At 35.7% G+C, this 12,161-nt stretch overlaps 1 protein-coding gene across 6 annotated transcripts in view; it reads left to right on the forward strand.

Annotated features, from left to right (window-relative positions):
• The window catches only part of LOC306879022 (inositol 1,4,5-triphosphate receptor associated 1-like), a 42,752-nt gene that overhangs the window by 23,070 nt on the left and 7,521 nt on the right, over positions 1 to 12,161 (forward strand). For all 6 annotated transcript variants that reach the window (XM_079431688.1, XM_079431689.1, XM_079431691.1 and 3 more), the window contains exons 6-17: positions 172 to 278; positions 449 to 513; positions 819 to 992; positions 1,992 to 2,069; positions 2,156 to 2,202; positions 2,297 to 2,353; positions 3,602 to 4,084; positions 4,248 to 4,326; positions 6,560 to 6,683; positions 6,782 to 6,812; positions 8,437 to 8,577; positions 8,666 to 8,797. In XM_079431688.1, coding sequence (XP_079287814.1) covers positions 172 to 278; positions 449 to 513; positions 819 to 992; positions 1,992 to 2,069; positions 2,156 to 2,202; positions 2,297 to 2,353; positions 3,602 to 4,084; positions 4,248 to 4,326; positions 6,560 to 6,683; positions 6,782 to 6,812; positions 8,437 to 8,577; positions 8,666 to 8,797 — 1,518 coding nt within the window. The remainder of the gene's footprint in view (positions 1 to 171; positions 279 to 448; positions 514 to 818; positions 993 to 1,991; positions 2,070 to 2,155; positions 2,203 to 2,296; positions 2,354 to 3,601; positions 4,085 to 4,247; positions 4,327 to 6,559; positions 6,684 to 6,781; positions 6,813 to 8,436; positions 8,578 to 8,665; positions 8,798 to 12,161) is intronic.

Below are 12,161 nucleotides of genomic sequence, written 5' to 3' on the forward strand. Positions count from 1 at the left end.
ATTCCCCAGTTCTTCTTGAATTAACATTATCATGCCGAATGTGAATATTTAGCTAAATATTTTGAACTCTGCAAAGTGAAAGTGTGTAAAACCCTCAGCCTCACTGCTCTCCAAGAATGTGACCAAAAACATTACAGCCAGCCAGTGAAGCATCCATGTGTTTTTTTGCAGTACGCTCCAGTTGAAAGCAAGATGGTAAATGTAACCATGACTCCACCAGCTATTGTGCTTCCAAGACAAGTCATCAAGCAAGAGCCCTGTCCTCTGGAGAAAGCAAGGTATTCATGTCAAGACCCATTAAAAGATCTCTTTTGTCTAATCTTTAAACAGCAGTTTTAGTCATTCAGACAATGTAAAATCTCATAAAGAGTCACTGTTTCTACTTGTTGAATATAAACCTGCTCAGTTATGTTGAGAATGTGTTGGTTTAATGTTTTTTCTGTGTCAGACCACACAGCCCTAGACCTCGTCTCTCTCGAAACTCTGCTTCTTCATGTCCCATCACCACAGTGGGTATGTTCAATTACACACTCCAATGTGAAAATACACTGCTTTAGATATTTATTTAGTATTTAGAGACATTTGTTTTCAGATGGAATATTATAAGATAAAATATATGTAACGTTATGCGTTTACATTTGTTTTAAAGCATTGAAGTAATGCATTATGGACAGCTGCAGTAGGGAAGCTTAAAGTAACATTTATGAAACTGAGTCGTTTCCACTTTGATTTCTGTTTACTTTCTTCCTCCTTTTGAGATGAGGCGAGTTGGTGTGTGTTACAGCTGTGTTTAGGTTGTGTGTGTATTTGTGTTTGAGATGATGATGGACACGTGATAGACCTCGTGAAGGATCAGCTTCCTGAGCTGCAGTTATCTAAAGAGGAGCGTCAGAAGAATCTGGAGCTGCTCGAGGAGGCCAAGAAAGCCAGCGACCGCTTCCTGCAGCGCAGAGGCCGACGCTCCACCTGTAGCCTCACTGAATCTCCAACAGGTACAACATGATTCCTCTCCAGTGTAGGACAGTGTTTCTCAACTAGGGGCCACAGTGGGCCTTTTTTAAACTGAATTGATGTAAACAAAAAAATGTATACTTAAATATGTTCTTTATTTATTCATTAATTTGTTTACTATATTAATGTAATTTAATGTATTAAAAGATTCTACATTAAATAAAATGCTTAATATAATGACAAAATAAACCACATATATTCCTCAAATAATTTTATCTGATTTAATTAATTCATATATTAAAATAATCTAAAAAAATAACTTTTTCCTTTTTTTCCACTACATTTATTGTGGTTGGTTTAATATATCTCCCGGTAAAAAAATTACAACTAGAAATAGTTTAGCCTATATGGGGGACCTTTGCATATTGTGTTTGGGGCCACTGATCTAAGATCTTTTCATTATTTTTATTTAACATTTTGAAGTTTCACAAAACATTTCCTTCAAATGTAATGCTCCAGGTTTAATTCTAGAGTGCTTTTCTAGGCGGTTAGACATTTTCATTTCTTCATGTATACAGCCTTTTTTAGTATCTTTGTGCATATCATGTGTGCATCTCCAAATTATTTTTGATGTTTACTGATATCATATTGTCAACTAAACAATTGAACAAATGAAGAACGACTGAAGATTTTTTTTATGTAAATTTTTTTCTGTTGATATTAATAATGAAGAAAACTTCTTCCAAGTGGTGAATCCCATTGTTTTTGTTGCATTCTTGAAATAGTTATTTCAGAAATAGCTTGTTTATTTTTAGCTTTTGTGATTTCCTTGCTTATCAGACTGTAACATCATGTACATGTCCGCATGTCCTCAAATGTCTTGCGCACCAGCCAAAATTCCTCCTTTATCCTGCACACCAGCTTACTGACTTGAGCGTATTCACAGGCCTATGAGAGATAAAGCAAAGTGATATCCAAACTTTGAAATCTTGATGGTCAGTGCATGTCCAAAAATGGGTAACACTGTCTTTGGGTTACAGCTCTCTCTCCGAACCCAACGCCATGCTCCTCCCCCCGACCATCCAGAAGCAGTTCCCTCTCTGCACCCTCACAGCTAGGTACAATGCTGTGCTTTCAGTCACGTTTGCCCGCAGAAATCCCTGCCATGGTTGGTCTAAGCTAAATGGTTTTGTTTCTCCACCAGGTCCTGAGGTCTTCTCAACTCCTCCAGCAAGTCCCTCCATAGCTAAGGTGAGCGCCACTTCAGATTCCCTTCTGTATAGTGATGTTGTGTCCTCCTGGTGATGATAAATAGTGGATTGTTTGTGTTTGTGTATGTGCTCAGCATCTGGAGGTACCATCTACCCATGACCAAGGGGACACCAGTAATCCAGAGCAGGAGGTTGGTGTAACAAATGTTATATCTTTGATTCTTCTCACTTGAATCTTCCTACTTCAGTCTTTCAGATATTAAACCAATGTGTGTGAATTTACATGAAATTGGCCATATTATTCTTTTTTAATTGGTTACTTTTACTTGGAATGCTATTTAAGGTTTTTTGCACCAAAAACAAGTCACAGTGTAGTTGATCGTGACCATTTCTGTTCTCATGCTTACATTGTTGGACCAAAATGATCAGGTCCTTTGTGAAAAAGAATTGTAGCATATTTAAAAAAATATATATAATTTTTAATGTACTTTAAAAGAATACACGTCTGTGTAAACTGAATGTTTTCGGACACTTAAATGTATATTGAAATTAAATTAAAATGTATAATTTTACGTTAGGTAGCAGTTAGCTGAACTTTAGAGTGCTTTTTTGACCTACTTAATTACATCTTTATATGTAATTTCTTAATTAATTGTATTGCCTTTGAAATATGGTTAAAGTTAACTTCCGAATACTGACAAGCATTTAGGTGAATTAAAACGCATTTAAAAGTAATTTCTGTTGAAACACAGTTGTAATATATTCTGACTGATAACACATTTTAATATATATTTATAATTACACGTATAAAATGAATTTGCAATGTTAACTTCAAATCAAATAACACAACAGGTCAAATTATAATCAAGTACTTGTGCTTTAATTTGTTAGTCAACACATCAAAATAAGTATTTTAAAGCACAATAAAAAATTATCATCTTTTACAATTTTTACAACCATTTAAAATGTATAAACAATGTAAAATAGATAGTCTTATTGTAAATAATAAAATTATTTGACCCCTTGATAATAGTCTACAGTAAAGTTCAATGCATTAACATAGTTTTTAAATACTAATTGTTTTTATTATTATAAATGTTAATTTTACATAAACATTTGATGTACTATATTGTTTTCTATACATACACAGTTTTGTTTAAAGTAGAAATTAGCATAAATATATTTTAATAAACATGATTTAACAATATATTAATGAATGTATTTAATTATACACAATACAATATAAATAACATAAAACAAATTGTGCATTATATTATATTAGCAGTAACCTAGATAAATGTTCACTTGATTTAATTTGATGCTTTAATGAATAAAACTAATGTTATAAACTAAACTGTATTGAAATGTTCTGACTGTTTTAATGCACTTGTTCTTTCTCCTCTCATTAAACTCACTCTCTTGTTCTTATTCTTCCTCAGACCTTCACGAGGCTAGTAGATTGGATGCCCAGTGACAAGCGAAAGCTTTCCTCAGGAACTTTAACCCTGCATTATGCCACCGCTGTACCAGCCAGAGATCCCGCTGTGTTTCAGAAGGAGAAGCCAGAGCATCATGCACCAGCGGACCAGGGGAAGAACTCTGAACACGCGGCCCAGAAAAAGGAAGAGACTTCTGGCTGTGGCATCAGTCAACCTCCAGCTACAGGGGTAGCCAAACCCGTCCACCGGCCATCCACACAGCAAGCCCCATGCACGGCCGAAATCAAAACAATAGGGGCCTTCCCTCCTCTAATGAGAGCCGTCTCCTGGGACACGGTGGGCTCCATGAACATGAGGAATGCAGCTCCCAATGGGGAGGACGATCTCTCTGACAATTCAAGGGATTCTCTGTTTAAGTCCTCCGGGTACAAGGACTTCCCTCTGCCACCTGGGAACGTTCAGAAACTGTCCAAATTGCGTGAGGTAATCCTTTGTTGTCTTTGGCCAACCTGGGTACCATGCTTTGTTAGTAGTTTTTAATGTTCCTTTTATGGCTTTCTCTGAGGTTTGAGCCCAGTTGGCAGAGTAAAGGGAATCTTATGTGCCCGATTTAGTAAAATCACTACAGTTTTCATTCCTTCTCTAGGAGCACAAACTGATGCGTATCCAGAGCATCTCCAGCTCAAAGCTTCCTGACCTGAATGAAACGACCGAGCAGGAACGAGGTATGCACTCTGTGTGATGATCATCTTGATTCAGTCTGTGCATAAGCTTATTGCAGCTTATTTTATATATTGCTGGCTTGAAGTTCATCCAAAAATGAACATTTTACAATCATTTACTCACCCTTAAGTCAATCCAGATCTGCATGACTTTCTTCTTTACAACACAATATTAGATATTTTGATGTCCAAACAACATTGGAACAACATTTTGTTGTATGTACAAAAACATTAAAAGGATAGTTCACCCAAAAATTTAAATTTGATGTTTATCTGCTTACCCCAAGGGCATCCAAGATGTAGGTGACTTTGTTTATTCAGTAGAACACAAACAAAGATTTTTAACTCAAACCGTTGAAATGTCTGTCAGTCATATAATGGCAGTCAATGGGACTCACGACTTTGAGAAAAAAAAAACATACACAGACAAAACCAAATTAAGCCCTGCGGCTCGTGACGATACATCGAGGTCTAAAGACACCAAATGATCGGTCTGTGCAAGAAACTGAACAGTATTTATATAGTTTTTTACCACTGATCCGCTGCACTGTCCAACTGTCCTAAGTGCGTTCACAACAGCCGGTGTGTGACGCATCGTCTTCTTGGTTTACAGCAGATCGCAGACTTATAAGTGCATTACTGCCACCTCTCTCTCAAATGAGATTGTAGATAGACTGTCAATGGTTCATTTGAGAGAGAAGAAGACGCGTCACACACCGGCTGTTGTGAACGCGCTCAGGACAGTTGGACCGGGCGGCAGATCAGAGGTAAAAACCGATATAAATACTGTTCAGTTTCTTGCACAGACCAATCGTTTGATGTCTTTAGACCTCAATGTATCGTCACGAGCCGCAGGGTTTAATTTGGTTTTGTCTGTGTATGTTTTTTTTTCTCTCAAAGCTGTGAGTCCTATTGACTGCAAGTATATGACTGACAGACTGCAACGGTTTGAGTTAAAAATCTTTGTTTGTATTCTACTGAATAAACAAAGTCACCTGCATCTTGGATGCACTTTCTTTTTTTTTTTTGGTGAACTATCCCTTTAAGACATTTAGAGATTTTTTTTAAACAGGAAAAGTAAGTCAAACAGTTTTTGGAATGACATGAGAGTGAGTAAATGATGACTGAATTTTAATTTTGGGGTGAAATGCTTCTGGCTGTAGGTGTTGTTCTGCTCTTCAACATTTGTTTAACATCCCTCTGCTCAGGGTTATTGTTGTGAACTAAAACTAAAATTAGAAATAAAACTATAAAAATTATATTACTTATGATAAACATGAACTAAAATATTAAAAAACTTAAACTTATTTCAGCTAGTTGCCAAGACATTTCTAATTTTCTAATTACTAAATTAATTAAAAATGGATAAGAACTACAGAGACAAATTGAATAAAAAATGACAAAACACAACAGAATCACTAAAATGTTGACTAAAATTATTATTTTTTTTTTTTAAACATCAACACTGCCTCTGCTCAAGTTCAACTGGCAGCATCTGTGGCACTGTGTCTGTTACAAATAATTTTGATTCGTCTCTCAGTTTTTGAAAACGAACAAAGCAGATTTTTTTTCATTGAAACCTTTATATTGTTGTTATTTGAGCTGTTGTCAGATGAATATCTGGTTTAATGTTACTGACATAAATTATGTGTAAGCTGTCCCTTTCTCACATCTCACATGTATCATACAGAAGTTGCTGGGTTTAGTTGGAAAATAAGTACAACTTTATAGAGACAAAATCAAAAAGTATTTTTCCCATAGTCTCACATGAACAGTATGTCATATATATTTGAACATTTAATGTGTTTGCCTGTTGTTTTTATTTGATTTAATGAACACTTACTCTCACAGCTAATAATGTGCATTAAAATTGTCTGTAACAACATGCCTGATGCACAAAAAGCTTTTAAAAAATTAAAAGGGACTGCATAATATAAATCCTATAATAACAGAGCAAGTTAGCAATACAACAGTAAAACATAGAGAAGATATGAGGCTTTCCACCTTTTAGGTTTCCACACCCATATTTTATGGGATTTAATTTTCATAGACACCTGTTTTAATGTATTATCTATTTATTACATCGTGTGCATGTGTTACATACATATGCAATGTAACTATATTCTTACACCGCTAGGTGGCACCATGTGTGTCACAATTAGTGCTATTAATGATTTCCTTTTACAGTTCTCTTAAATGTGCTGCGATACACCTTAGTAATCGGTTTGTCTCTCAGGTCGATCCTCTCCGCTCACCAGCTCTCCCAGTGAAGAGGAGGCCAAAGACAAACCTGACGCCATGCCCAACATTTCAGACGTCATGCTACGCAAACTCAAACTGCACAGAGGTTTACCTGGCTGGTGCGCTCACAAACCCATCATTTGATTATAGATAGATCAATTCCTTACTATTAATACCCCTCAAAAAATCCTTGCAACTCCTATCTTTTTTGTTGCAGCGCACCCCTGCTCTCAGAGAAGGAAGTTGAGGTGTGTATATTCTTGAGTTTCAATTCAATAAATAAAGATGCTTGTCATGAAGACAAAAATTAAACTTGTTTTATTCATGCATTCATTCATTCTTGTGCTTTTTCCCTTGAACTTTCTTTTTTGTTTTGTTTTACTTCATAACAGTTGAAATTGTGAGCTTAGCACGAGTTTGCGAGTTTATTATTGAGCGATTTCACTTGTATTTGGACTTTGTTCATTTTGGTCCCGTATATAATTACGAAAATACAGTCCAAGGGCACATGAATCAGTAGGTTATCGTAATTGTATCACAGCTGCACTAGTTTAATACCGTGTTTTCCAGAATAAGGCTGTTTTGATGTGTCCGTGAAGGCCATGGCTGTCTGGGATGTTGAGCCTGGCTTAGGACATGGCAATTTGATGGGTTTTAGTGAGTTCCTGTCCCATGTGAGGAAACAAACATGCCTTTGTGAATACAGTCTGCTCCCAGGATGACGCTAGTGAGGGTCAAGGGCTGGACATATTTTCCTCTCTAATATTCAGACAATACTGGCTGTACTGCCGCTGCACTCTTTGATCCTGACAGTAAAGATCCCATAAAATTGCTGCTTTCCTCCATCTTTCTCTGGTTAGATCCAGAATGTTAAGAAAAGTGCAAAATCATGTCAAGTTATTTATGTGTCATGTATATCTGTGTATTAAACCCTACAAAATTGACCAATCAAATTAATACTACTGTTCAAAAGTTTAGGTTCCGTAAGATGTTTTTTTTAATGTATTTTATTCAGTAAGGACGCATTAAATTTATCAGTGACGTTATCACAGTTTACACAAAATATTACGCTGCATAGCTGTTTTCAACACTAAGAATAATTAGAAATGTTTCTTGAAAAGCAAATCAGCATATTAGAATGATTTCTGGATGATCATGTGACTGGAGTAATGATACTGAAAATTCAGCTTTGCATCACAGCAACAAATTAAATTTTCAATTTCAAATTATAATAAAATTTTACAGAATAGTATTTTAGTTGTATGTAATAAATGCAGCCTTAGTGAAGAAAGTTCATCATGGTATCAGAGGACATATGAGAAGTTCACAGAATCATTTTTATCTGTCTGTTGTTGTTATTATTAGTAATAGTATTAACCCAAATGGTTCTTTCTTTCTTTTATTTTTTTTAAAGAATGAATTCAGAGATTTTTTTCATAAAATGTGACATTTAATGAAAAGCTAAGGCTAAGGAGTCAGCCAGTGGTGCTTCAGTATTCTTTTCAATATATTTTTTTATAAGCATTTTTATTTTGGATGATTTTTACTCTATAAATATCTTTAAAATGCAATGGCGATAAATGAGGGCATGCAAAATAAGTCAAACAAAATCAATATTGTGTAAAAAAAAAAATTGCATTACAAACGCAACCATTCATGTGACTAAATTTAATATCCTTTTAATTATTTTGCACATAGCACTGTCCTGAGAATGACACTTATGATTGTGCATGTTTATTTTATGCTGTTCCTTATTGATTGACTGGTGAAAACTGATGGATTCACAGATGACAAGTGTTTTCACACTGACAAATACTTTCACAGTGAATAGATGCATCTTGTCTTTTAATGGCCGTGTTGCTGTCCCTACAGAATGCTTTTGTGCAGCTCTCCCTGGCATTCCGCAACGACAATTACACGCTGGAGTCACGGCTGAAACAGGCGGAAAGGGAGCGCACCCTGACTGAGGAAAACACGGAGAAGGAACTGGAAGAGTTTAAAAGCTCTCTCAAGGTCAGAGCCGAATGTAAACAGCCCACACTAACACACATGCTGGGAATAAACTGGAATGTAACTAATTGTTGTTGGCGTCCCATTTCAGCACACTGTGTCACTGTGGCAGAACTTCGAGCAGCGGGAGTTTTACCAGCACCTCTTAGAAACGATCGCCGTATTGCACCGTCTGACCAACCGCCTCTCCAGCCGGGCTGAAATGGTGGGAGCCGTGAGGCAGGTGAGATGCTCATCACCTGTCAGCCACTAAATGTGTAGACACATTAACAAAATTTGGGGGGAATTTCACAGGCTTAAATGTCTTTTTTCAATAGTGTTCCAATGTATAAAGCACAGCTCACACACAGAAGTCTGCTTTCTGTCAAAGTGGCGAATTCACATGACCAAATGAACCTGATGCAAAACCTGCATGGGGAAATCTCTATTGAAATTACTAAACAAATTAACATCAAAGACAGTGTATTTACACTGCAGCACAAAAAATGCACAGTGCTGCTCAATGCCTCTGCTTTTGGGTGTGACTGTAGTTAGTGTTTAATGTATGTTTTTTTTCAGCACACATACAATATAATAATCAAATATACACATGATTACAGTTAGAAACTTTGTTTCTGAATTCCCAAAGTTAAAATGCAGTGTTAATTTACTTTTGTAAACACAGTCTATTCTCTTCTATCCAAATTGCAATCTTTAACACACAAACACACACAAGCGCAAAGCGTCCAATGTGTAAACAGTATAATTTGCCCCATTAAATTCAACAGAAACTCTTGTACAATTAACAGATTCTGAAACACACAGATGTCAGATTTTGCTTGATATTTGCATAAACTTTTAACCAACTTGATAACCAATCATAAGACAGGCTTGATGTCATTGAATTTGTGTCAGAAATTCAGAAACTCTTTGCAGATACCTTGGAAATGAAAGAGAAGTGACGTGAACTAAATCCTACCGTTCACAAAATTGTCTGATTTCTATGGAAGCCAGAATAAAAATAAAAATAAATAAAAAATAAAACAAGGTAATTGCGACTTTTTTCTCAGAATTCTGACTTTTTTCTCACAATTCTGAGATATAAACTCGCAATTCTGACTGCAAAGCCTTAGACAGAGAGTGGTTTCCTATGGTGCGAGAAAGTCAGCGTTGTGAGATATAAACTTGCAATTGCGAGAAAAAAGTCAGAATTGCGAGTTTATATCTCAGAATTGCAAGTTTATATCTCAGAATTGCAAGTTTATATCTCAGAATTGCGAGTTTATATCTCAGAATTGCGAGTTTATATCTCAGAATTGTGAGTTTATATCTCAGAATTGCGAGTTTATATCTCAGAATAGCGAGTTTATATTCAATTCAATTCAAGTTTATTTGTATAGCACTTTTTACGATACAAATCGTTTCAAAGCAGCTCTACAGGAATTTAAGTTTCCACAATATATTTATATATTGCAGAACCTTAATATGTTTAACTTAATATGTTTAACTTATGGAGATTCTTATATCTCAGAATTACGAATTTATATCAGAATTCTGAGAAAAAAGTCAGAATTGCGAGTTTATATCAGAATTCTGAGAAAAAAGTCAGAATAGCAAGTTTATTTCTCAGAATTGCGAGTTTATATCTCAGAATTGTGAGTTTATATCTCAGAATAGCGAGTTTATATTCAATTCAATTCAAGTTTATTTGTATAGCGCTTTTTACGATACAAATCGTTGCAAAGCAGCTCTACAGGAATTTAAGTTTCCACAATATATTTATATATTGCAGAACCTTAATATGTTTAACTTAATATGTTTAACTTATGGAGATTCTTATATCTCAGAATTGCGAGTTTATATCAGAATTCTGAGAAAAAAGTCAGAATTGTGAGTTTATATCATTCTGAGAAAAAAGTCAGAATTACGAGTTTATATCAGAATTCTGAGAAAAAAGTCAGAATTGTGAGTTTATGTCTCAGAATTCTGAGGAAAAAAAGAGATAAAAAGTCGCAATTACCTTGTTTTATTTTTTATTCATTGGCGGAAATGGGCTTCCATAGATTTCTCTTATAAAACAGATTTTTTTTTATGTGAACTTTAAAAATAGATCAGTTCAAGAGGTTTAATGGCAAACGTGTTTACATTAGCCTCTGTCGGTTCATTTCATGGTAAGCTGTTTTCCCACAAAAGCAGTTTATTCTGCATAGTAAAAGCCTCTTCTCCATTGACATCCATTCAGAACTTGCTCTGGTCTGCAACGTTACAACCTTGGCGGCTGGCCTCAAAGCAGCTTTGACCACAACTTTGCTGTTTGCAATTCTTTTTTTTTCATGTGAGGTAAAGAAGCTTCTCATCTTCAAGTTTGTGATGCAAATTCACTGCATTGCTTTGAAGGTGACTTCTGTGGGAGATGCTTCATACATCTCAGTGCTATTGACAGAGGACCTTCTTGCACGCGAAACTTTGTTACATTTTGTTAATGTGACTGCAGGTCTCTCTCCGCCCCCCATTTGAAGTGCTCTTCATGTTTTTATGAGAAAACAGTCCCTTGTCTTGGTGCTGTAGAGGGGGCACTAGTTGGGAATGTTTATTTTTCTGCAGATAAGATATGTTTGTGATAGATTTAGCTAAGTGTCATGCCTGCCCTTAGGTTAATGTGCATGCCAAAGTAAACCAAGTGAACGGAGAAGGACTCAGCGGTACGTCTGTTGCTAGTGGCGACACTGTTAATAATAGGCCCTGCATGGGTTCACTGCAAACATCATTACTTCAGTTTACTATGCCTTGCTCTTGCATCCCATAATTTAATAATGACTGGTGATACAAATATTTTTGAGATTGTTGTTGCTGCCTTAGAATGATCATCTTATTAATATCTCATCATGTTTCTTTTAACAATAAATGCAGTTTAAGTCTACTTTTGCATAGTAGATGCGAGTTTAGTAACCTGCCAGTCCTTTTGGCTTAAAGTGTCTGAGTGTGTGACATTGATTAAATGTTTGACTGATAATTGAATTAACGTCATTTAAGACATGTCCCTGAATCAACATCCTTGCTGCTCCATATACAGCATTAACCAGAAACGCAGCAGCTAATATGGCATTTTTTGGGAGATAAATTATTTTATTTTAAGAATATCATCTTGTTTGGCTATAGTGTGAAGAAAGCATTTTTATTAAATCTTGGCCATGAAAAATAATGACTTTGAGACCAACCAGAAGCCTCTGTCAACTGGTAACATTGTTAATGGACTAGTGGTAAGCAGGAATCCTACTATAGTTTAGGACCACTTACTTACTTAATCTACCGAGCAAACTTCACGTCACAAATATTATTCATGAGAGAATCCAATCCAATATTAGCAATGTTTCCATCACCCGGTTCTTATGCGCATTTTAAAGTATCGCATCAGAAACGAGTGATGGAAATGCCAAATTTCGAATAAAAATCTCTTTTAATTTGCAAAAAAAGTTTTTACGCTCGCTTTAAGCCCAGCTCACACTGTGCAATTGTGGCCACGATTTGGTCATCTGAGACAAATTTTGAAAATCCTAAAAGATTCCTATAATCCTAGGCTAAAATCGGTAGTCTTTGATCGCTGGTTT

The sequence above is a fragment of the Barbus barbus genome, assembly GCF_936440315.1.
Source record: "Barbus barbus genome assembly, chromosome: 1".
Taxonomy (NCBI): domain Eukaryota; kingdom Metazoa; phylum Chordata; class Actinopteri; order Cypriniformes; family Cyprinidae; genus Barbus; species Barbus barbus.